The 27,060-nt window shown below is 43.0% G+C and overlaps 1 protein-coding gene across 3 annotated transcripts in view; it reads left to right on the top strand.

The window, feature by feature from the left end:
* Positions 1 to 27,060, top strand: part of ssuh2rs1 (ssu-2 homolog, related sequence 1) — a 51,759-nt gene that overhangs the window by 3,663 nt on the left and 21,036 nt on the right. The window contains exons 1-6 of one of the 3 annotated variants that reach the window (XM_060932474.1): positions 9,408 to 9,535; positions 9,682 to 9,724; positions 9,873 to 9,965; positions 17,403 to 17,478; positions 24,642 to 24,771; positions 25,117 to 25,177. In XM_060932474.1, coding sequence (XP_060788457.1) covers positions 9,875 to 9,965; positions 17,403 to 17,478; positions 24,642 to 24,771; positions 25,117 to 25,177 — 358 coding nt within the window. In that variant the 5' untranslated portion in view covers positions 9,408 to 9,535; positions 9,682 to 9,724; positions 9,873 to 9,874. Of the gene's footprint in view, positions 1 to 9,407; positions 9,536 to 9,681; positions 9,725 to 9,872; positions 9,966 to 17,402; positions 17,479 to 24,641; positions 24,772 to 25,116; positions 25,178 to 27,060 lie in introns of those variants that run through there. The other 2 variants (XM_060932473.1, XM_060932472.1) reach the window with 2 other exon arrangements.

Raw genomic sequence — 27,060 nt, 5'->3', positions numbered from 1 at the left:
TGGAGTGGGGCTGAAGCGAGCCAAACCGTGCCGAGTGAGGTTGGGGGCGTGAGCAGACACTCCCCTGTGCACTGATTGGTGAGGAGGAGTGTCCTCACATGCCCACACACGCCCCGCGAGCGCGCTGGGATCTGTAAACACCGCAAACCCGGAAGAAGAATAATTACGAATTACGAGAATTTCTGAAGCCTTATGCGCCTCGCCTCATCTATACGCTCTTGCCAGTATCTGTTGGCGTTGTCGGTGACAACAAGCCACAGCACCAAGACCAGCAACACTAACGACTCCATGTCCTCTATGTTTATTGTTTACTATTCGGGTCGTGAGACTACCGCTTAAAAGCTCACTGAATCAGTGACAGACAGAGCATCGTGGACGAGTTCGCGGAGCGCAAGGCTCGTCGTATGCCCTTCAAATAATGCGCGCAGTAGGCTATTGGTGTTTTATTATGAGCCATGTACAGTATGTCGCCTAATGTTTTTTTGTTTCTGAGTTACATGTTCGTTTGAAGGACTTAATGTACAAAATAACATGGTTGCACCCCGTAGTGTTGAAATTGGTAAACACAGTGCATTCAGTGAGGTTTGCACCGTCCTTCTTTTATTTCTGACTCTTCCTGTCACCGTTGCAACCTCTGAGCGCTCATTCGTATGCCCTTCAAATAATGTGCGCAGTATAGGCTATTGATGTTTTATTATGAGCCATGTACAGTATCCTAATGTTTTTTGTTTCTGAGTTACATGTTCGTTTGAAGGACTTGATGTACTAAATAACATAGTTGCACCCGGTAGTGTTGAAATTGGTAAACACCGCAGTTGCGGACATTTTGTAGCCTAAAACGATGTTATGATAAGCTTTAATAAAGGGCCCGGTCATTTGTCCCGCCCCCGGCCCGGCTCTGACTTGTTCCGCCACTGTCACTGATGTCACTGTTTGCGCTTCTTAACGACATCACGTGACGTCCACCCACTTTCGCTAACTCCACCCAATGTGTCCACCCACTTCCAGCCAGCACGGTTCAGCGCGGTTGTAGTCGAAATGCAACTCCAACAGCCCCGCTCAGCTCGACTCAGCACGGCACGGCTCAGCCGCGTTTGTAGTGGAAAAGCGGCATTTGGTCACTGTGTTAGCCTGGAGATTTTCTTTGTTTAGACAGACATGTAGTGTGATTCCCTGTGCACAAGTTTACATTTGGTATATATTTAATTTTGTTCCTGTCTGAGGTTATTGTGTTGTAAATATAATAAGAACCATGACTCCAATTCACAGCCTGCTGTGTCGGTTTGTTCTATATATAATGCAGCTTTTTAAAAGGGACAATTTGAAACAATTGGTTTAAAGGGAAATATTTAAATGTCTTGGAATGGCACGGTGGTGTAGTGGTTAGCATGGTCTCCTCACAGCAAGAAGGTTCTGGGTTTGAACCCAGCAGCCGGCGAGGGCCTTTCTGTGTGGAGTTTGTATGTTCTCCCTGTGTCTGGGTGGGTTTCCTCCGGGTGCTCCGGTTTCCCCCACAGTCCAAAGACATGCAGGTTAGGTTAACTGGTAACTAAATTGACCGTAGGTGTGAATGTGAGTGTGAATGGTTGTCTGTGTCTGTGTGTCAGCCCTGTGATGACCTGGCGACTTGTCCAGGGTGTACCCCGCCTTTCGCCCGTAGTCAGCTGGGATAGGCTCCAGCTTGCCTGTGACCCTGTAGAACAGGATAAAGCGGCTACAGATAATGAGATGAGATGGTTTAAAGGGAAATATTTAAATGTCTTGGAATGGCACGGTGGTGTAGTGGTTAGCATGGTCGCCTCACAGCAAGAAGGTTCTGGGTTTGAACCCAGCTGCCGGCGAGGGCCTTTCTGTGTGGAGTTTGTATGTTCTCCCTGTGTCTGCGTGGGTTTCCTCTGGGTGCTCTGGTTTCCCCCACAGTCCAAAGACATGCAGTTAGGTTAATGTGGGGCGGCCTTGGGCTGAAGTGCCCTTGAGCAAGGTACCTGACCCCTGACTGCTCCCCAGGCGCTCTAGTGTGGCTGCCCACTGCTCTGGGTGTGTGTACATGTGTTCACTGCTTCAGATGAGTTAAATGCAGAGGATGAATTTCACTGTGCTTGAAGTACTGTATGCATGTGACGAATAAAGGTTTCTTCTTTCTTCTTTTTTTTTATTTATATTTTTTATTGAAGGATTTAAACAATACAGGTAATATCTTCAGAAAATATTTTTCCTCCAGGTCTTTCTTTTAAAACAACAGACAAAACACGAACACAACCCTCACCCACCCTCCCCATTCACCTTTTGCAGCAAATATAGTAATAGAAGCAAAAATAAATACAACATAAATACAAAAAAAACATTAAATAAAAAAGTAAAACAATGTACAGTATACATTACTGTGTACAGTTCCATCTCCCAAATGTAGATATATTTTTTTCACAGTCGTGTGTCAATATTCATTTTAAGCATGGGTCCATATATGTCCATAACCAACTAGGTGGTATAATGACAGTCATTGCCATTCCATGAGGCGTTCAAAGATATATATATACATAGTATATCTACACATACATACATATGTACTGAGGAATTAGAAAACCAGATGAGAATAAACATTAAAGAGAAGAGTAAAGAAAAGATAAACAGGTATGAGGGATACTCAGTCCATGGGCAATTTTTTCAGATTGTCAAAATATGACAAAAATGGTTCCCATTTGGAATAGAACTTTTCCACAGACCCTCTCAATGTAAATTTAATCTTTTCCAGCTTTAAAGGAACAGTACACCGTACTTCCATAATGAAATATGCTCTTATTTGAATTGAGACGAGCTGCTCCGTACCTGTCTGAGCTTTGCGCGACCTCCCAGTCAGTCAGACGCAGTCAGACACGCTTTCACTCCTGTTAGCAATGTAGCTAGGCTCAGCATGGCCAGTGGTATTTTTTGGGGCTGTAGTTAGATGCGACCAAACTCTTCCGCGTTTTTCCTGTTTACATAGGTTTATATGACCAGTGATATGAAACAAGTTCAGTTACACAAATTGAAACGTAGCGATTTTCTATGCTATGGAAAGTCCGCACTATAATGACAGCGCACAGAAGGTGTTAGTACGCCTTCGACAGCGCACTGATACGGAGCTCAGATATCAGTGCGCTGCCGAAGCGCGCAGAAGGTGTTAGTCATGTTAGACTAACATATTAGAGAAAGAATGGCGATTTTTAATAAAACCTGTTTGGTCATCTGATATTATTTGAGGAAGGAGATTTTCCAGCCGACGAGCTAATATTTTAGCCAGAATTTTGGCATCCACATTCAAAAGTGAAACAGGGCGGTAAGAACCACACTGAGTAGGATCTTTGTCTTTCTTAAGAAGAAGAGATATGGAAGCCTGTGAGAGGGTGGGAGGTAGACAGCCACATTCCAAGGATTCCTGAAACATTTTCATGAGAACTGGAGTGAGCTCTTTCTTAAATTTCTTATAGAATTCTACTGGGTATCCGTCCGGGCCTGGGGATTTATTACTCTGCATTGTGATGATGGCATTTGTTAACTCCTCTGTTGTGAAATTTTGGTCTAATTTTTTTTGATTCCTCAGAACTAAGACTAGGTATTTCTAAACTATCCAAAAAGTATTCCATATCTGTGGTATCAGAGGGGAATTCAGAGGTATAAAGAGAGGAGTAAAACTATTTTAAAAATACTATTAATTTCTCTTGGCTTATTTGTGGAGCATTGATTAGTATCCTTTATCAGGGGAATATGCCTGGATGCAGCTTGACGCCTCAACTGGTGGGCCATCAAGCGACTTGATTTGTCACCATATTCATAGTAGAGACCACGTGTCTTAAGAATGAGTTGTTCTGATTGTTTGGTAGTGAGATAATTAAATTTTAAAAATTAACCCGTTCCTTATATAGTTCAGCAGAAGGCTTCTCTGAGTATTTTTTTATCTAGTACTGAAATAGACTGTAAATAATAAACTCAGGAGGATCTTCTACAAACACAACATTCCGGTACGTTTCAGACCCAGTAACACCCTGAAGCAGAAATTGGTCCACCCTAAGGACAGAATACCCAGACACAAACAGGACAACGTGGTGTATGCAATTCAGTGCAGTGAGCAATGCACGGACTCGTATATTGGTGAAACCAAGCAACCGCTTCACAGGCGTATGGCTCAACACAGGAGAGCCAGTTCCTCAGGCCAGGACTCTGCTGTCTACCTTCATCTTAACAACAAAGGACACTCATTTCAGGATTCCAACGTATGCATTTTAGCCAGAGAGGATCGTTGGTATGAGCGAGGAGTTAAAGAAGCTATTTTTGTCAACCTGGAACGGCCATCACTGAACAGAGGTGGGGGTCTAAGACATAATTTATCAGCCACCTACAATGCAGTCCTTGGCACACTTCCCAGACAACTGAATGCACACCAAAACCCAGCTGTTTTCAGTGGCTCACAGGAGGACAGAGAGAATCAGCATTCCATTGATCACCTTAACGGGCAATCCATTGATCACCCCAAAGACTCTCGAGGCCATTCACATTCAGCCCCAGTGACTCACACCAACAGGATGACTCAACGACACCATATGGCCCTTTTCCACTACCCTTTTTCAGCTCACTTCAGCTCGCTTCAGCTCACTTCAGCCCGACACGGCTCGCGTTTCGACTACCAAAAACCAGCACGACTCAGCTCGTTTCAGCCCTGCTTAGCCCCTAAAACTCGCACGGTTTTGGAGTGGGGCTGAAGCGAGCCAAACCGTGCCGAGTGAGGTTGGGGGCGTGAGCAGACACTCCCCTGTGCACTAATTGGTGAGGAGTGTCCTCACATGCCCACACACGCCCCGCGAGCACGCTGGGATCTGTAAACACCGTAAACCCGGAAGAAGAATAATTACGAATTACGAGAATTTCTGAAGCCTTATGTGCCTCGCCTCATCTATACACTCTTGCCAGTATCTGTTGGCGACAAAAAGCCACAGCACCAAGACCAGCAACACTAACGACTCCATGTCCTCCATGTTTATTGTTTACTATTCGGGTCGTGAGACTACCGCTGAAAAGCTCACTGAATCAGTGACATACAGAGCATCGTGGACGAGTTCGCGGAGCGCAAGGCTCGTCGTATGCCCTTCAAATAATGCGCGCAGTAGGCTATTGTTGTTTTATTATGAGCCATGTACAGTATGTCGCCGAATGTTTTTTTGTTTCTGAGTTACATGTTCGTTTGAAGGACTTAATGTACAAAATAACATAGTTGCACCCCGTAGTGTTGAAATTGGTAAACACAGTGCATTCAGTGAGGTTTGCACCGCCCTCCTTTTATTTCTGACTCTTCCTGTCACCGTTGCAACCTCTGAGCGCTCATTCGTATGCCCTTCAAATAATGTGCGCAGTATAGGCTATTGATGTTTTATTATGAGCCATGTACAGTATCCTAATGTTTTTTGTTTCTGAGTTACATGTTCGTTTGAAGGACTTGATGTACTAAATAACATAGTTGCACCCGGTAGTGTTGAAATTGGTAAACACCGCAGTTGCGGACGTTTTGTAGCCTAAAATGATGTTATGATAAGCTTTAATAAAGGGCCTGGTCATTTGTCCCGCCCCCGGCCCGGCTCTGACTTGTTCCGCCACTGTCACTGATGTCACTGTTTGCGCTGCTTAATGACATCACATGACGTCCACCCACTTTCGCTAACTCCACCCAATGTGTCCACCCACTTCCAGCCAGCACGGTTCAGCGCGGTTGTAGTCGAAATGCAACTCCAACAGCCCCGCTCAGCTCGACTCAGCTCGACTCGGCACGGCACGGCTCAGCCGCGTTTGTAGTGGAAAAGCGGCATTAGATGAGCTTTTCATCCATGAGAGGATAAATACCTGATACTCCCTACCAGTCAGACAGAACTGAAGAAGCCTTTCGGATGAGAGGTGAAACGTTTTCAAGAATCTTCAAGCAAGTCCAGTTGCTCTCTTTTACCACCCATAGTTACTATGACCTGAATGACTGAGAATATTCACAGACACTTTTCATTGTATTTGGTCATTATAACGTAATTTTACGAACAGATTTTCCTGACTTTGTGGCTAATATGAAGTCTCGTGCATAATAGTTTATGCGCATGCGTCCTTACTTCTTCCATTGTTCTGGTGTCTCCGAAGGGACCGTCTTACAGCGCCCCTAGAGGTGTGGCATGTGTATTGCATCATTTTCAGCAAGCGTTGCGTTGCCATATGGACCTGATATTTTACTGATCGTTGCCCATTTGGACGCGATATTTTTTAAAATAACATCTCGTTGCTGTTGTCGTGTGGATGTAGCCTTAGAAGACACACAGGACCTGGAACTTAGCAATGTACGCACAGACTGTTTTAGGAACATATAATGGGTTAAAAAAAATAAAAATAAAATGAGCTGCCTAGGTGATTTCCCTGAACATCCCTTAAGAACATACCCCCCAAACCTAGATCTCCTTCCCCAACTGAAGATGATCGCAGGCATCACACAATTACAAACTTCCAAAGTCAATCCTTAACCAACAAAAACATTCTGATTGAGAGTGGCCCTCCATTAAGGGATGTGTGCTATGTTTTACCACCTTCAAAGTGAGGTCCTAGCTTAAGAAAACATTATTTAAATATAAATATTCGCTGTTTGACAGACATAATTATTATTATTATAACCCACAAATAGTCAAAAGGTAAAGTTAACTAGATTGTAGGAAACCGATGAGAAAGAGAAGAAAAAAAAACCTCTATGGTTATACTAAAACAGTGGGCTATCACTAGAAAAGAAGATTAACTTAGCCATGGCAATGGATTTTGCAGTCAGTCGTCGTGTTGTCCCCAGTTCAAGTCATAAAACTTTTGAGCTGCCTCTGGCGTGTCAAACCGGTGTTTTCTACCTTCATGCGTGACCTGGAGCTGGGCTGGATATAGTAAAGCAAACTTGATCCTTTTCTGGTAGAGCAAAGACTTCACATCCTTGAACGCTGCTCGCTTTCTCCCCACCTCGACACTGTAGTCGTTGTGGAAAAACACTCAGTGACCACGGAAGACTAGCTCCTGCCTCAGCATACTAACGCTATGCTTGTCATGGTAGTAGTGAAAGCGGACCAAGAATACCCTTGGTCTTGCCGGCTGACCGTCAGCTGGTTTAGCTCCCACTCGGTGTGCCCTGTCGAGCAGCAGAGGTCTCGAAAAGAACTCGGCCCCCAGCACCTCCAGAAAAAAATCAGTCATGAATTTAACAGGGTCCGAACCTTCCAGTTTTTCAGGGATGCCGACCACTCTCAGGTTGGATCTCCGCGACCGGTTCTCCAGGTCATCTAGTTTCTTTTTCAGCCACGCATTCTCGTCTTGTAAAACAGTGATGGCAGTCTCTGCACTCACCAGACGATCGCTGTATTCACTCAGGTGATCCTCAACTCCACGAATGCGCTCCTCGTGTGATTCGTAGTATGTCTTTTTACTTGTTCCAACGTAGCATTTACTGGAGTCAACGCAGCTTCGAGTTCGCTTTTAAGAGCAGACTGTACTGTTTTTGTCATGTCGTTCACGAGGATCGATCGGAGTTTCCCCAGGTCGTCCGGTAATGCATCAGGGGAGGCAGCCGCCATGTTTTCCGTTTTGGTTAAGACTTCATCTTTTCCACCAGTTTTCGATTTCTGAGTTTTGAGTTTAGTTGTCATTTTGGTAGCGCTAAACAGCGTTGCACTAAGCGCATTGGCAGAGTCAAAACGAATGTGTGTAGTATGAAGGTAGATCTAATTTTAAAACAATAAAAGGAGAGCCACTCTCAGACACAACCTCTCACTCCATGGCCCAACCCGGAAGTCTCTTCTTTCTTCTTCTAGTCAAAGCCCAGACCTCAATCCAATTGAGAATCTGTGGCATAACTTGAAGATTTGCTGTACACCAACACAACTCCTCTAACTTGAAAGAGTTGGAGCAGTTTTGCCTTGAGGAAAGGGGGGAAAATCCCAGTGGCTAGCTGTGCTAAGCTAATAGAGACATACCCCAGAGACTTGTAACTGGTGGCTCTACAAAGTATTGACTTTTTTTGGGGGGGGTGAATACCTATGCACACTCCAGAGTTCTGTGTTTTTTTTTTTGTTTGTTTGTTTTTTCCATCTTAATTATTACCTTGCCTGGGATGGAGCCCACCAGGGGGCGAGGTATTGTTTTTCGGTGGGGTTTCTTTGTTTGTTTCTTTGTTAGCAACATTACAGGAAAACGGTTGGACCAATCTTCATGAAACTTTCAGGACTGATTGTTCTCATACCCCTTTTCCACCAAATCAGTTCCAGGGCTGGTTCGGGGCCAGTGCTGGTGCTGGTTCACAACTCGTTCAACTTGCGAGCCAGCTGAGAACCAGTTTGCTTTTCCATAGCTCGCGGTGCTAAGGGAAGCCACGTCATTACGTCGCTGTATACGTCAGTTACGTTGCTACGTTTGCATAAACCTTGGTGCGAATATTGAAGCAAAAACAACACAGAAGAAGCAGCAGCAACAACAACAATAATGATAATAATGGATGACTTCGCGTTTGTACAGCTGCTGCTTCTCGTCGCTTAAAAATGGCGATCTTTCGCGGTCTTGTTATTGTTGTTGGTCTTAACAACTCCACCCCCCCACCCCCCACCCCCCCCAAGCGGTTCTTTCCTCTGGCCCAGCAGAGAGCTGGTGCTAGCCTGGAACCGGTTTTTCTGGCCCCAGAGCCAGTTCTTTGTCAGTGGAAACAGAAAACCCGGTTCCAAACTAAGCACTGGCCCCGAACCAGCCCTGGAACTGCTTTGGTGGAAAAGGGGCATAATAGAACCTATTTTGAGGGTCATCTGGTCAAGGTCACCAAAAAGGTCAAAATCGTTTTATTTGTTTTTCGCAATATCTTTCTTCTGATTCTATTTCTCTTTCTCACAAACACACGTGATTCTGGTTCTAACTGGTCTTTCACAAACATACGATTCTGATTCAAAATCTGAGAGATATTAGGTATAAAGTCATTATCAACATATCGGTATAAAATAAGTGCTGCCGGGCAAAGTTTGTTTTGTCCTGGCAACACTTGTGTGTCACAATTAAAAAAAAAAAGTGGTAGGCATGTTGTGTAAATCAAATGGTGCTACCCCCCCCCCCCCCCCCCCCCCAAAAAAAAAATCCATTTTAATTCCAGTTTGTAATACGACAAAACAGGACCAACACCAACGGGGATGAATACTTTTGCAAGACTTGGGAGGGTATTATGATAGTAGTACGATTTATTATTGACATCATGTGTCTCACAAACACTTTTAAGCTCTTGTTGGACATTTCAAGTGCTCTTGTGCGCCCTCTGGAGGCCACTAAGCCCTAAGCAGGTGCTTATATGGATCAGGATTGAATTATCTGCAGTTTAGTCAGTGACGTCACGAACGTGTTTGGTAGCCTTTCAGCAACATTCATCTGGGGAAAAAAAAGGCAGCAGCAGTGGAGTGAGTGAGTGGAGTGAGTTCTCCTGTTCTTAGTTATTTATCTAGATTTCCAAGACCTACTTTAGAGTTTGAGGGTAAGTCATCATTCATTGTATTAGAACTTGCATGCTTTTGTTTGCTTTCCAAAATGTTCCATTATGGCTATGGTCTTCGCTATAAACAACATAAAATAACTTCATCATGTCATGTGTCTTTTCCCCCCCTCTTCTTACATCCAAAGGCCTGTTAAGCAGCATGCTGTGTCCATACAGACCCACACAAATGTGATTTATTTCTTTATTTTTTTTAAAGAAAGCTCTGCTGTGGTTTTGTGCTTTAAGACTGAGACTCGCCCTTCCCTTCCCTTCCCTTCCCTTCCCTTCCCTTCTAACCTAACAGGTTTACTGTGTTTGTCTTCTGTTTTTGTTTCAGCCATGATTAATGCCCCTGCAGCTCCATCAGCGCCCCCTGCTGGATTTTACGACACAGTGCCTGGGTATGAGGGTACACTGGCTGGCGGAGGAGGTGAAAACTGTTTATTTATTTAAAAAACAACAACAATATACTGTATATATTTAGTCACTGCCTAAAAGTGGAGCTTCTGATGAATGTACAAGCGAAATATTTGCAATGGCACAAAATAAACCTGAATAAAATAATAATATTATCACACCATGAATGAACCATCGAATTGTGTAGTGTTGTGTATTTGGCGTCAGTAAATCACTGCGTCATCTTGTGACGTTATTGTGATCGCAATAATGAGATGCGCATCACAGTTACGAATACGTATTTATTCCCTTCTTTGACGCCGCATGCCATGCACCAGAAACAACACCACGATATTTATTATGGCATAACTCTGCTGGGTGCCTGGTGGACAGCAGTGAACCAGCGCTTTCACTTTATATCATTACTATAGAGTTACCATCCAATATTATCGGACATAGGAGCTAATGGATCTCGATCCGCAGTAGGTTTAGTTTATCTACAACGAAGAAAATATGCTTATAATTGCTATTGAACTATACAGTAATTATGTTTACATGAGTGTGCAGAACGGAGTAAGAAATTGTTTGGGTAAAAAAAAAAAAAAAGGCAGACGAGGCAAAGAAACGCTGCCCGCTATGGGGGGAAAAAAAAACAGTCGGATAAAAACCTGCTGGAAAACATCCTCCTCAAGCAAATGCAGCGTCTGAGCTCCAAGCTTGATATTTCAAACTTGATCACAGTCGTCTGGTTTAACTGTCCAACAAGCTAGTGGACTAACAAAACTGTTTGAACTAGTTTTATATGTGACTGTCATGAATATTTTCTGTAAAATGTGTTAGTAAATAATCTCACGTTATTTTTTTTTTAAAAAGCAAGTTAAACTGGGATACATTTATATCACTGTCATTCATGAAGGATTATGTGGGCTAGATAAAGTGGTAAGTATGGGTCGTTAATGTCCCGTTATTTATTTGCTATTAGTAAAGATTTTGGGTTGTAGCTCTTTAGGATAACTTATTATAATGATGTCATGTCTTGAAAGGTTTCCTTTGAAATACTTGTTGTAAGTAATGCTAGAAGTGTAGCATTATTTAATCCCAATAAAAAGGCCTGGTGAGCTTGGAAAATCCAGTCCTTTGAAGGATAAAATGGGGGAAACCATGGCCTAATGGTTAGAGAAGCTGCTTTGGGACCAGAAGGTCGCTGGTTCGATTCCCTGGACCAGCAGGAATGGCTGAATGTCCTTGAGCCAGGCACCTAACCCCCACCTGCTCCCCAGGCTGCTCTGGGTACGTTGTACGTCGCTCTGGATAAGAGCGTCTGCTAAATACCTGTAATGTAAAATAAGCACTGGATATGAGATACGCTGCCCTGCATTTAAGATCGAGTTCCCTGTAATGGTATACGTATGGACATCATATGGTCACAAAAGCCATCAAAAATGGCTTTTCAATGTTAGTGGTCACTTTATTTGGATCTTGTCGCCATCATTTACTTATCCTGTGCAATAATATTACTATTTGGTACAATATCCTTTTTTATTTGCAAGTATTTTCTTATTTAAGTCTCATGCTTGTAGTAGTTTCGTATGCCTCCAGATGAGCATCTCTAAGCCAGTTGTTAAAGGTGTTGCCTCCATGTATAGTGGCACAGCCCCCTGGCACTGCTGTTACTGGGCAATGCAACACTAGGTGGTCAGTGTCTTGTGGGGATTCCTGACATTTAGAGCATATCGGGGACTCGATCTAGCCCCAACGATGTAAACTGACTGGTGGCTGTTCTGGCATGTCTTGATCCAAGCGATCCTAATGAGTAATGAGGACCTTGATAGAAATGTAGTGGAGTGAAAAGTACAATATTTGTCTTTCAAATGTAGTGAAGTTAGTCATAAGTTGCCAAAAAATTAATACTCAAGTACAGATACTCAAAGTGTACTTAAGTACAGTACTCAAGTAAATGTACTTCGTTACTGTCCACCTCTGGGGACAACATGGGGAGCATCCCATTGAGTCCACTGTCTTCTAGTTAGGTTGAGGAAGCCAGGTAGAGGGTTGGTGGGGTCCTGTATTAGTTCCCCACCTCTGGGAACATTTTGGTTCCATTCCTCTCTCCAGAAAGTTTTGATGTTGAAGTTTTCCTTCGTGGTCGGGTTTTCTTGATTTTTAATCTTGAGGTAGCAGGTGCTGCTTCTATTATTTGTTTGAGCGGTGTGGCACTTTCTGTGTTTTGAGGCGCACTGGTGGTGTTTGAGTGATCTCTGTGAAGATGTGGTGGAGCAATGTTGATCATTGTTGGTAGCCATTCTACTGGTGTTGATTTGATGGCGCCAGATGTGATTCACATGCTTTTGTTCACTTTGGTGTCAGTCTTTTTCGCATGGGTGCTACATGCCCATACCGGGGCACAATATTCAGCTACACTGTAGCATAATGCTAGTGCTGATGTTCTTAGCACACTCTGGGATGCTCCCCATGTTGTCCCCAGAGGTGGACAGTAACGAAGTACATTTACTTGAGTACTGTACTTAAGTACACTTTTTGAGTATCTGTATTTTTTCCTTTTCTTTTCTAAAACGTGATTTTTTTTTTTTTTTCGCAGGTGACACTGAGACAGCCGATCAGTAATCACTAGGGTCACGTCCATAGACTGTATAAAACGGGCGATTTCTCAGAGACAACAAGGGAAGCCGAGCTTCCCCTAAAATTCTCTCCCCAAACTGCAGCGTCTACGACGTTGAATTCTCATTAAAACAATAACTTGCATAATATAATATATGCCCAAGATTGTATTTATGTTCATAACTATCCTGTAACTTATTTGAGTGATGTCTGACGAACTTGCAGTTCGCTATGAGAATCACCTTTGCTGCCAGGCTGTAACCTTTCTTATTTCAATGGGCTCTATGGACTGGCAGCAGTGTTGCCAGATTGGGCGGTTTTAAGTGCATTTTGGCGGGTTTTGAACATATTTTGGGATGGAAAACGTCAGCGGTATCTGGCAACACTGACTGGCAGCCGGGTATCCGTTGCAGTCTACGAGACGGCTCTGAACAGCCAATTTCAGCTAGTTGTTATTGGTTAAAATCAACAAAATCGTCACTTCCAGGGAAGCCGGGCTTCTCTGGGACTAAACGAGACAGTGGGAGGGACAAGAAGCCGGGCTGATAAAGGATTATTAGAGGTGGTGTTTGAAAGACATGAGGAGGGCGGTACTTCGGCGAGGAACACAGAAGCATGATCAGTCAGTCCCTAGCGGATGTCGAGAAAGTGTAGTCGTGTGCCAAAGTGCTGTCCGAATTTCTTTTCATATAAACGTTTCTTCTCATTGATGTCTCTGTACATTACTCTGTAAATAAATGTAAATATTACTCGTTGTGCTCCGTTAGCTTTCATCCATTCTATCAGTTTGATCATTCGTGAATTCACTCATTTATTTCATTTGTAGTTCAATCTGGTTGTAGGCTAGCTTGAGCCTTATTGGGATCTGCAGTGCTAGCTGCTAACAGAAATTGGTGAAGTCTCTGGAAAGCACAACCAGCTGGTATGACAGGGTCACAGACCATTTTCTGGAAAAGGAGCGGAGGGCAGAATTTGTGTATAAATAGTGTTCATGTTCATGAATCTGAAGTGTGTATATTGTTCAGTAATGTTAAGAGAATGGTGGGCTCTGTGTTATAGGTTATACCTGGGTATAATATTCAAGGTTGTGTGTGTTGCATAGCCTACCTGGTTATGAATTTCCAGACTGTGTTGCAGAAGATGTTCAAGGATGTGTTGCACAGCTGGGTGTTGTGTTAAAGACTCTGTGTTGCATATCAGGGTATGATGTTCAAGGCTCTTTGTTGAATAGCCAGTGATTTTTGGATGTTTGCTATTTTTGATTAAGGATATGAGGCACTAGCCTGGCAAGCCAGACTATAACATGAAATGTACAAGCAAAAATACTTTGTCACTAGGTAGGGTTGTCTAGTTCACTATGCTAATGGGGCACACCTTTCTATGCTTTGATATCCGGCCTACAGGTTTTACGATGAATGCGTAAAATGGGCTTCCCCTGTTTTAAAAACCAGCAGCCGCCACTGGTATAAAATCAAGTTCAGTGATTTTCCCCGCAGTGTTATTTGAACACGATCAGTTGATGGCAGAATGAAAGGAGGCAGTTCTTCTGGGGAATGCATGCACCCATGGCTGTAGCTAGAACCCATGTTTCAGTTTTCTGAAAGGGTTAAAGATTCATTTTGTTTTAAATGTTTGCTTTGTTTGCTGAAAACAAACCACATCACGGCCTCCAAAAACTTGCCGTCCAACCTGCAGAAGCATATTGAGGTCTGTACACATTTTATTCCAAGAGAAAGCTTGCAGTGAAGTTGTCTGTGTTTTTAGAGCTAGCGATTAACGTTGCAATAGCTATGCAGTCTGGTTAGTCAAACGACTTTCTATGGATTTGCCTGCCACGTTGCCGTAGCCCCGTCCACGGCTAATGTTTACTCATAGCTAGTTAACTTTGACACTGTTAGTTAGCATGTAAACATGGATTTATGCTAACATTAATAACATTAACTTATCTGAAATGCTTTCAGAAATGTTTTGGCATAATAAACAAAATGTAGAAATCTTTCTTTTCTAGTAATGTTAGCGACCTAACATGATTTCGAGTTTGAAAAGAGTTTGCTAGCATGTCAGGTGGCGCTTCACTGACTAGCGAGCTTAACGTTAAACCACCATGATGGCACAGGCAGATTCATATGTGCATGAATACATAGACGCGTGCGTACGAGACCTGTGAGATGGACAGTATTGTACTACTGAGTCACAACAAATTGTTGGAATTTTTTGTTTTGATGTCAGATGATGGTCTTGCATTTTTTTTTTTTTGTCTTGCTTAAAGCAGTGTTGCTGTTGGGCAGTTATTAAGCTCGAGGTGTGGACCTGGGTTTTACTCAGGCTGGATTGTCATTTCAGTTCAGTTGTGTTTCATTTTGTAACGTTCTACCAGGTGTTTATTCTACAGGTTCTACAAGCTAGTTATCCAGTTGGTTGCTTCAGAGGCATTAGGTTTTGTAATCATTGTGACAATAATACAACAATGTGTTGAAAGAAAATGTACTTTTAATACTCGAGTATTTTTAAAAGCAAGTACTTAAGTAAAACTGGACAACTTTCACTTGGGGCGGCACGGTGGTGTAGTGGTTAGTGCTGTCGCCTCACAGCAAGAAGGTCCGGGTTCGAGCCCCGGGGCCGGCGAGGGCCTTTCTGTGCGGAGTTTGCATGTTCTCCCCATGTCCGTGTGGGTTTCCTCCGGGTGCTCCGGTTTCCCCCACAGTCCAAAGACATGCAGGTTAGGTTAACTGGTGACTCTAAATTGACCGTAGGTGTGAATGTGAGTGTGAATGGTTGTCTGTGTCTATGGTGGGGTTTACATTAGACCGCATCAGCGGATCATCAGATTAATGTTTTTAAAAACGATTAGCATGCACACAGCAACGCCAATACACGATTAGCGTGCACACAGCAACGCCAATACACGGATACGCTAATCACATGACTAATTCGGCACGTAAGTTGAAATGTGTCAGTGCGGCTCATCGCTTCCTCCTCAGCGGCTGTGCTCCAAATCACTCCGCCCTGAACAGCGAGTGCCCTCTGGAGGGTGCGCACTCCGGCCCTGCGCAGCTCACAGGGCGCGCGAGTTAAGCGCACTAGCAGTGATTCGGGACTGAGCCGCTGTGCGCAAGTCACTTACCACTTGCAAGTGGAAGGATGGCAAGCCTAAAGACAATCATAACTACACAATGGGCAGTATTTGCATCAGTATTTGCAGTATTTTCATACTTTTATACTCTTTAATGAAAGGTGATACAAGGCGGAAGTCCGCGCCGTTTTTCAGCAGTCGCGTCACATGACCAACGCCAGCGAATCAGGAAGGTGGAGGTCACAGTGACGTTGTCCAATGACGATGCCAGCTAGAGCTCAGCACGGCGTATCCGCGTATTCTCAATGTTTACACAGCACCGGACCAGACACGATCTGGATTGAATACGTGGACCCTGGCGGATTCCTGTTTCCCGGCGTTTCCAGGCGTTTTAATGTAAACGGACAGTGCATCCGCGAAGAAAACGAGACAGATACGGTCTAATGTAAACTTGGCCTATGTGTCAGCCCTGTGATGACCTGGCGACTTGTCCAGGGTGTACCCCGCCTTTCGCCCGTAGTCAGCTGGGATAGGCTCCAGCTTGCCTGCGACCCTGTAGAACAGGATAAAGCGGCTAGAGATAATGAGATGAGAACTTTCACTTGTATCGGAGTAACATTTGACCAGCGGGTAATGAAGTTGGGTACTTTGTTCACCTCTGGTTGTCCCTGCTAACTTCCTGATGAGTGAGTTTCTCTTTGCCAGTTTCTGTGCCATGCCTTCCAGGTGTTTTTTGTATGTTAGGCCTCTGTCTCACACTTATAATTGTGTAAAGTTATGTTCATAACCTGTGTGTGTTTTGTAATGTTTTTGGTGACTTTACACACACATTCCATCCTCATTTATTTATGTTACGCTGTGCAATAACATTCACTGCCTGGTGCAGTATTTCTCTTTCTATTTCAGTTGGCAATATTTCTACTTCAGTTGAAGTAGTACTCTTTTTTTTTTTAATTTAAGTTCTGTTCTTATTTTGTTGTGTATATTACGTACATGGCCTTTGTTTTTACTTTATTTTTATACATAAATAGATCTATATTTTTCCTATAGGTTTTTTTTAAATACTTTTTTTAGCATTCTATTTTTGTTACTGTTTATTCCTGACCCTTTTTCTATTCATGAGGTGTTGAAACGTAAATTTCCCCACCAAGGGATAAATAAAGTTTACCTTATCTTAAAAATCATGTCATTACATTACCATATTCTCTTAAGTATGGAGCTTCTTTCTATTATACAGTAAATGAGAGAGAGATTTATTGATTGATTCAACTACTTATTCCAAATTTTGTTTTGAAATTTTTGCATTCAGGGAAAATTTATTTAATTATCTTCGGAAACAGGTTTTTTTATATCTTTTTATAAAGACATTAATAACTCAACTAGCTATGAAAGGAATGTAGAGGAAATGAAACATGAAATCATGGTCTTTTCGAAGCTCTCCACGCAGCATTGTTGAATATTTAAGGCTTTATTTCTGTGCACCTGACATTCAAAATGATTTGTTTTTGAAAAATAAATGAGTTTGAGTTCAGCTGTTTACTGGCTCCGTTTTGAGTTTCTGTATCACTAAAACATTAAATCAGTCAAATAATCAGCCAGCGATGATCGTTAAATATGTATTAAATATTATGTTTTTGTATTGTTTTACAGTTGAAATGTTAACTGTAGTTGTATTGTATTGTGCACTTCATGAGAACTTTCCTGTTTTCTTACTCAGAACAGACTGATAACGTCTAATCTGTTTCTCATGCCGTCTTTTTCTCCGTCTGGTGTATACAGGAGGGTTTCTTCCTCCCCCGATGCCCTCAACGCCCCTGCCTGCGGCGGATAACCTCCCGGCCCAATCCAGCTGGAAGTAAGCGCCTTCTCAGCCTGTCTTCATTCTAAAAAATACAAATGGCAGACAGTGTCCTTTATACTGATACCATAATACAAGATTTTTTTTTTTTCTCAAGAACCTTTTGATTTTATGGATCTTTTTAATCATTTCTGTTAAAGACTTTTTTTGCTATCATCTCAAATTACTGTCAATAAGCACCTCAACTTTTAGAGTAATCCCTTCTTTGTTTCCTAAAGAACCTTTTGATTAAAAAAGGTATTAAATAAGAAAGGGAAATAATTTTCTACCGTTACAGATCCTGTTGGGCGGCACGGTGGTGTAGTGGTTAGCGCTGTCGCCTCGCAGCAAGAAGGTCCGGGTTCGAGCCCCGGGGCCGGCGAGGGCCTTTCTGTGCGGAGTTTGCATGTTCTCCCCGTGTCCGCGTGGGTTTCCTCCGGGTGCTCCGGTTTCCCCCACAGTCCAAAGACATGCAGGTTAGGTTAACTGGTGACTCTAAATTGACCGTAGGTGTGAGTGTGAATGGTTGTCTGTGTCTATGCCCATGTTTACATTAGACCGTATCAGCGGATCATCAGATTAACGTTTTTAAAATGATTAGTGTGCGCACAGCAACGCCAATACACGATTTGCGTGCACACAGCAATACCAATACACGGATACGCTCGGCTCCGCAGGCATCCTGCGCTCCAAATCACTCCGCCCTGAACAGCGAGTGCCCTCTGGAGGGTGCGCACTCCGGCCTTGCACAGCTCACAGAGCGCGCGAGTGAAGTGAACAAGCTGTGATTCGGGACTGAGCCGCTGTGTGTGTGATCCCAGCGCATATCACTTACCACTTGCAAGTGGAAGGATGGCAAGCCTAAAGACAATCATAACTACACAATGGGCAGTATTTGCATCAGTATTTGCAGTATTTTCATACTTTTATACTCTTTAATGAAAGGTGATACAAGGCGGAAGTCCGCGCCGTTTTTCAGCAGTCGCGTCACATGACCAACGCCAGCGAATCAGGAAGGTGGATGTCACAGTGACGTTGTCCAATGAGATGCCAGCTAGAGCTCAGCACAGCGTATCCGCGTATTCTGAATGTTTACACAGCACCGGAGCTGACACGATCTGGACTGAATACGTGGACGCTGGTGGATTCCCGTTTCCCGGCGTTTCCAGGCGGTTTAATGTAAACGGACAGTGCATCCGCGAAGAAAACGAGACAGATGCGGTCTAATGTAAACTTGGCCTATGTGTCAGCCCTGTGATGACCTGGCGACTTGTCCAGGGTGTACCACGCCTTTCGCCCGTAGTCAGCTGGGATAGGCTTCAGCTTGCCTGCGACCCTGTAGAACAGGATAAAGCGGCTAGAGATAATGAGATGAGATGAGACAGATCCTGTTTATTCTACCAACAACAAGAAAAAGATCTCGAATACAAACGGGGTCTTTCAGAAACCAAAAACAGTTCTCTAATAGCTTTGCTCGAAGTAGTCTTTTAGCCAGAAGAGTATTGGGTATTTCTGCCTCTTTTGTTTAGTAAGATGTGTTTTATCAAGTGATTTTACCTTTCAAAAATAAACCTTAATGAACCTTTCACTGACTTGTACTATACTACTGACCATGTACACGCCACTTATTTTTCACCCGCGCTCCATCCGGGACACGGAGAACCAAAACTGTGACCTAAATCTCAATATGTCACTCGTGAGGAAATTGATGAACTGTTTTGATAAATTTGGGGACTTTTTGTTTGTAAATGTGTCAATATAATAAAAAGAAAATCGCATGTTGGCTTGAAGATATGAAATTTATCTTCTCGTATTGGAAAACGCACATTTTTCATACGAAATATATCGCGGATCTGAGTGACATTTAAATAATATCGGCTGGCTTTTTTTTTCGTGGTATATCTGATATATTCCTTCAGCTAGCATGATACTGAACAAGTCGAAGACAAGTAGCTGAATGGAATATATCTGATATACCATGAAAAAAAGCCATTATTATTATTATACATACACAGTCCTTTCAGGTGTTCAACGCATCTTTCTCTTTCAAAATTCTCTCAAAATCTTCCGTATTTAACGACGCAAACTTGGTGGCCATGTTTGTTTACAAATTGTCCCAGTCGCTCACTCGCTAGCACAGAAGTTTTACATCTCCGACGTGTGACGTCATGTTGTCTTGACAACCATGCAGTATCGTAAGCCGTATTCAACGCTCATTCTCCATTGATTAGAGTGACGTAATACACATGGGATAAGCGATATGCTAACAATATTGCATGCTATCAAACCAAATGAATGGGACCTGCTAGAAGGGAATGGAACACGTTTTTATTCCATCGAAAAAGTGTCCTGTGTGTATAATATTTCCTGATATTTTCACTCTGAAGACGTCACTCCCAGTGTTTTCCCGCTGACGAGATGCGTGTTGTCAAAATGGTGAACCGGTTCAAAATTAAAATTCTTTTGATTAACTTGCGTATTTTTTTTTGTGTGTGTGGTTGCAGCCATATAATATAAAGAACATTACACAGTGGTGTGAAGATATGAAGTTTATCTTCTTGTGTTGAGGTAAAAAAAATGTATAGAGAGCGTGCACGTGACGTCACGAGGTCACGTGATATTCGTTATCCGCCATTTTGGACGGCAAGGCTGCGCATAGAACTTAGGCGAACCCGTTCTAATTATCAAGTGTGTGGGAGTAGATCTTTCGAGAATGGTTATATCTTGTTCAGCATTTGGTGTAATCTAATTCAATACTCCTAGTACATCTCATCTCATTATCTCTAGCCGCTTTATCCTGTTCTACAGGGTCGCAGGCAAGCTGGAGCCTATCCCAGCTGACTACGGGCGAAAGGCGGGGTATACCCTGGACAAGTCACCAGATCATCACAGGGCTGACACATAGACACAGACAACCATTCACACTCACATTCACACCTACGGTCAATTTAGAGTCACCAGTTAACCTAACCTGCATGTCTTTGGACTGTGGGGGAAACCGGAGCACCCGGAGGAAACCCACGCGGACACGGGGAGAACATGCAAACTCCGCACAGAAAGGCCCTTGCTGGCCCCGGGGCTCGAACCCAGGACCTTCTTGCTGTGAGGCAACAGCGCTAACCACTACACCACCGTGCCGCCCTCCTAGTACATCTGTTAAGTTGATTTTTGGATTGAATGATAGCTGCATACTTAGAAACTAGACAGTCTCTAACGTTTAAAATGGCTATGCCTAGCCCTACTACCCTGGCCTAGTCTATGACAATGTTTTATCTTTTTGGCTCATATATGCCTTTGAAAGGCCAATCCATAGTAGGGATGGCGAAAACTAAAAAAAAATCTTGACCGACCACCGAGCCTTATTAGCCGGTTAAAGTCGGTTAACCTAGGAGTTTAAACAGGGATGCAAACGGCGGATGCCGGTTCACGGCTGAAACGCGCAGATCCGATTTTTTTTTTTTTTTTTTTCTTTAGGGGGGCGTTGGAGTGTCTGAATAATTTCATCAAAGTAAATTATGTATTAAAATTACTAAATAAGCAAATGCTGTTACAGTCCATGAAAAATAGGAAGTATGAGAAGAAAACTGCCCACGTTTTCGCGGAAGCTGCGCAGATTTACTGTTTTTCAGACAAAAACACACATATTTACAACCCTGTCATTATCTGGAACTGAGTTTAAATTTCGAACATTCTTAAGATAAAACGTCCTGCATAGTCTCTTTATGATAGACATTCTTCTTCGGAACCTTCCAGAGGTATAGTTGAGAGATCCATCCCGCAACAAAATATTTATAAGCTTCCAGGCTCTTGTAAGCTTTGAGGGCTTTGCCAGTGTAACACGATTCACGATTAACAAGAAAATTGTAAATGTCGTGTTAGGCCAGATCGGGCAAATCGCCGGCACCGCAGCTCCGAATTTCCCTGAACAAGGATTGCGGCAAGTTGTACGGATCTGCAATCCCCAACCTGGAACGCTTTTCCACGTAACGCTGCCTCACGTCACCTTCAAGATGCTGAACAAACTTGGACAAGTAATGGCGCGATGTAGATGGGGTATTTTCCGAATTTTCTTGGGGATTACTCCCTGGATCCATTATGCTCGTGCAAGGTAAACTATCCTGATGCCGTCCAATATGCCGGAGTGGGCGGAGTACACACGTGCGGGTCACGTGACTGCACATCCTCTATACATTCACCACTCGAAGAAAAACGGCATATCTTCATGTCACTGTGTAATATCTTCTATATATCATGAATGTATCATGTAGCAGTTGTAGATCAGAAGTATGTCTCTGTTGCAATGGTTTATTAAACCTTTTCATACATACACAATTTATATGCATAACCAGATTTCTTTTGCTTTTTTTTTTTCCTTAAAATTACCTTTTTTTTTTTTTTTAAATCCTGTAATGTATTAAAAAGTAAATGGATTGTCCCGGAGTACAAAGGTGAAACCATTATGCCTGAAATCATTAAAGGAGAACTGAAGTCAAATTTTTTTTTTTTTTAATCAAAATTCCATTTATCTCATTTTATTAAATATCAGAATGCATGTTTGATCGCTATTTTGTCACTGCGAAAGCAAGTTATGAGTGTTTGAAATATGCTCTGTAATATATCAGTCCATATGTCAAAGCAATGGCCGTAAACAAGATTCGTTGAGACCTGTGCGAGACATCGTAGGACAGAAGTAAAACGTACAGCGGAAGTCAAAGTGAACAACATCTGCCAACATCATCAAAAGACGCGCGCGCCCTCTTTCGAATGCTGATGTAATCAAGCCGGAAGTTTTGTTTGTTTTGATAGCAAATCAGGAAAGTTTGAAAAAAGTAGGCAGTAATCGTCATTTAAGCTCGTTTTTGTGCAATATTTCGTTTGGGAAACAGTTTTCAAAATGGCGGCACTGACACCTGGCTGACACTTCACGTTTTGAAGTCTCGTACAAGTCTCGTGAAGATCGTGCGGATAAGCAATGCCTGCCGTGGACCAAACAAACTAAATTCAACATGGCTAAAAACCGAATAGGCCGATAAGTCTAATATTTAATTGCAATTAGTTGCCAATACGAGTCACGATATAAGGTTACTAAAACCGAAAACGTAATTGAATAACACGTTAATTAAGAAATAAAGCAAGTTTAAAAATGACTTCAGTTCCCCTTTAATTTCAAACCACAAAACTGTTGGTCTCGTCTTGTCTTCTTCCGCTTATCCGGGACCGGGTTGCGGAGGCAGCAGTCTAAGCATGGAAGCCCAAACTTCCCTTTCCCCAGACACCTCGGCCAGCTCCTCGGGAAGAACACCGAGGCGTTCCCAGGCCAGCCAAGAGACATAGTCCCTCCAGCGTGTCCTGGGTCTTCCCCGGGGCCTCCTCCCGGGGGGACATGCCTGGAACACCTCCCCAGGGAGGCGTCCAGGAGGCATCCGAAAAAGATGCCCGAGCCACCTCAGCTGATTCCTCTCGATGTGGAGGAGCAGCGGCTCTACTCCGAGCTCCTCCCGAGTGACTGTGCTTCTCACCCTATCTCTAAGGGAGCGCCCAGCCACCCTGCGAAGGAAACTCATTTCGGCCGCTTGTATCCATGATCTTGTTCTTTCGGTCATTACCCAAAGCTCATGACCATAGGTGAGAGTCGGAACGTAGATCGACCGGTAAATTGAGAGCTTCGTCTTTTGGCTCAGCTCCTTCTTCACCATGACGGACCGGTAAAGCGACCGCGTCACTGCGGAGGCTGCACCGATCCGCCTGTCGATCTCACGCTCCATCCTTCCCTCACTCGTGAACAAGATCCCGAGATACTTAAACTCCTCCACTTGAGGCAGGACTTCTCCTGTTGGTGTCTGCCTGTTTTTTCTCCTCTATTTTCCCCTAGTTAGGTCTTGGCCAGTTCCTGCCCACTTTATCATGCGACAGTATCTTTTCGAACCAGTATGAAACAGGGAGGAAATCGTTATCTGCCCATTTCCACCTACACAAGCTTATAGATGCTGCTTTTTGACCAACAGGGAATGGGTGCTTGAACTGGTTCTGTTCAGGATTCTTTGAGCCTTGGTTCCAGCTCGTGAACCAGCCTGCATTTCCACCCATTTTGAGCAGAACCACTGTAATCAAAGATGCGTCATCAATGGAGGGCATTACACAATAAACAATGGAAGTAAACAGTGGTAACAAGATGGCGGATCGCACTGATTGATTTCCTGCAAACATTTCTTCTGTTATTGCAGATATTAGTTTTCATCCAAAAACCAAACATGGACAAACTACTAATAAGAAGACATGGAAACTCTCCAAACTAATGACTGATGTCACAGTTCACACTGGAAAAACAGCTATATTTTGGTTCCGGCTGCAAACTAACTTTTCACATTCCCAAAACAAACAATTTATTTTTGGTCAAAATGCTCCAAACAGTTCCAGAACGAAACCCATTGGTGGAAAAAGGGAAAGATGCCCACAATTGGCTAGTGTCATTGCAATTGACACTTGAGGAAGAGTACATCCCTCCCACTCAAAGAGCATGGCCAGTTTTGCTCCCAAGAGTCCTACAGATGGCTGGAACATCACTTGGATTCAAACTCGGTCTCCAGATGACATTCTGAACAGTGTTTTTGTTTAAATTTTGACCATAAAAATATCAGCCAGTATAATCGGGGGGGAGTTAGGACGATTGACGTTGACAGAGGGCCCTCAGAGGACAATATTAATATTATTACCATGTGTAAGTTAATTTTTAAAAAATCTTTAATAATTTTCTCTTAAAACGAGCAAATACAACAACCTTCTGGTTTGGTTTTCCGTTTTCCGCAAAATTATTAGAATAGACGGTCTTTATATTTCACCCCCTCCCTATTCATTACATAGTATAGTTTTATGTAGGCGGAGCCAGAGCGTGACACCATTAGGTTTGTTGCTTTCTAATCCAGCGCTAACGTTAGCTGCGCACGGGAGAAGCAGAATTGATGGTGAACCGTCAGTAGATTGACACCATCATGAAGAAGTCAGGTTACCAGAAATGTAAAGGGGGCGGTGATATTATATTCATTCATAGGGCCCAAAATTTCTAGCAGCACCCTGAGTATAATAGTCTTTTTTTTTTTTTTTTTTTTAGCTTAATTGGAATGTGTATTGATGATTGATTGATTGATTGATTGATTGATTGATTGGCTGTTCTTTATTTCCAGTATAACCTCCATTACAGAGGAAGCTGCGCGTGAGGCCTTTATGAGCTACGCATCCAGTAAATGCTGTTACAGCTCTGCGCCGGCCCGAGAAGGAGTCATCACCAACTTGGAGCCGTTCAACACCTACAGGGTGGGGAGGGCAAAAAAAATTGAATTTACATGATTATCTTCTTTCTCCAAAGGCAGCGATTATTATTATTATTATTATTATTACAGAATTTTGTGGAGAATGCTGATGTCTCTAACCACAGCTAAACACTAATCAGGATATGTTGCGTTAATGCTAACTGTTTGAACGCTAATTATTACAAAATTAGTCTTTTAGTCAAAATTAGCTTTTATCCAGATAAATAATAATAATAATAATAATAATAGGTTCTTTTAAGCAACAGAAATAAACCAGTATCTTGCATGTGTGATTATGATCGAATTCTGTTGACTTTTGCTTTATTCTCATCCTGTTCCTTCTGTATAGTATCGCTTGGAGACCTTTGCTGAGACGAGATCTACTGAATGGAGTCATGAACCGTACACGGGTAAAGAACTCTCCGGGTTTTGGGGTCCAGTGCGGCTTGTGCTTTCTGACGCACTTCACTGTTATTAAAACATGAATTTTTCATATTCCAGATTACTGAAATATAGGAGTTCAGCTGAGCCTTTTTTTTTTTTTCTCCGTTATAAAGTGTTTCTATTTTTTCCATCACTGCTCCGACAGCACAGTGAAAATGAAACCTATACAAATTTCCTGACACTCCAAATCCACCAAGACGTGATTAGTGTCCGCAGTTTGGCTCCTAAAATTGTCGAGATCAGCTGGTTTTCCAAATGGAAAGAAAAAGCAAAATAAAAGCAGCGTCATCAGAAATGACATACAGCTCTTTTTAAAATGAAATAATCGCAGAAGCCTTTGATTGTTGGCTCATGCACTCGATGATCACGACTTTGTCACATTTGACAGCAGCAAGTTTCTGCACGCCCAGGCGATTAAACGATTCAATATTTCTTATATATTGCGATCTTTCTTTCATTAATAACCAGTTCATATCACTTACCATTGATAAAATGTTCACCGCAGATTCGTGCAGTTTTTGCTTTCGCATCGCTTAGATCAGTGTTTCTCAACGACTCAGCCCTAGCCCGTTAGTGGGCCGCAAAGCGCCATCTAGTGGGCTACAAAATTTGTTTCAAGTTTGAAGCCAAATACTAAATAGTTCAGGATGTCGTAGTGTCCCAAATCCGGTAGCTGGTTTGCTGTACACTTTTCAAATGGAATAAATACATTTGTGGGTAAATTAAGAACGACAAGCCTTTATTTTTGTCAGATTTAACCCGCACAGGTGTGCGCGCACACACAGAGAGAGAGAGAGAGAGAGAGAGAGCAAGCAGCGGGCTGAATAAATAAATACGTTTATGGGTAAATTCTATGGCTCTGTGATGCCTGCTGGAAGAGAAGAGCAGGGAGGATTGTGAACCGAGCAGCTGTGGTTTGTTTGCACCCGATACTAAAACTTGTAGCGTCCTAGCAACCTTCTCAAAGATGCATACAAAAAGCCCAGAAACTCCTGTTTACCCGTGCAAAAACAATACGAGGATTTATCTTAGGCCCTGTCCACATGGCAACGGATTCAGGTGAATCTGATAAAATTGTTTATCGTTTCAGCCTGGCGTCCACACGGCACCGGCGTTTTGGGTGCCCCAAAACGAAATCTTTTGAGAACGGGTTCCAGAGTGAAAAAATCTGGCAACGGAGCCGTTGCGAAGTTGTCTGGATGAGCAGAACGGATTTGTTTACGATGACGTCACAACCACATGTGCTTCACGCCGGGTAGAAGTGTAACGAACTCGATGCGAGTTGTCAACAAATCCTATAACTTGGTTCATGAAACGCGCTTACAAAATATTTTCACTGTGAATATTTATTGTGTAATGGTGCAAAGTGAGAGAGAGAGAGAGTGAGAGAGAGAGTGAAAGAATAGCCCTTAGGGCAGAGTCAATCCCGCCAGCAAAAATAGGAAAAAAAAAAAAGGAGCGATCTCGCCTCTTCAAATGTTGGTTTAAGTCCGACAATACATTCCTCAAAAAGGGCGTAGAAGAACAAAGTAATCCATCAACGTGTAGCATTCAATTTATTCCGGACCATTAAAGAATTCTGGAGGATATCAGAATGTTGGCGTACCGGCTTCCATCTACCCCCGTTCATTCCTCTTTCCGCGTCTCCATTCAAAAAACGAGCACGTGATTTAAAGGGACTATATCCATAGGATAGGGAGTGAGAAAGTGTGTGCGTGTGACAGGGATAGTCACTGTGCACATGCGCAGTTATGCGCATGCGTCTACTTCTATTGTTCTGGTGTCTCCGATGGGACCGTCTTACAGCGCACGTAGTGGTGTGGCATGTGTATTGCATCGTTTTCAGCAA

This window comes from Neoarius graeffei, chromosome 10, assembly GCF_027579695.1.
Source record: "Neoarius graeffei isolate fNeoGra1 chromosome 10, fNeoGra1.pri, whole genome shotgun sequence".
NCBI classification, from domain to species: domain Eukaryota; kingdom Metazoa; phylum Chordata; class Actinopteri; order Siluriformes; family Ariidae; genus Neoarius; species Neoarius graeffei.
Note: the sequence above shows the minus strand (reverse complement) of the source record. Positions and strands in the feature narration are given on the sequence as shown.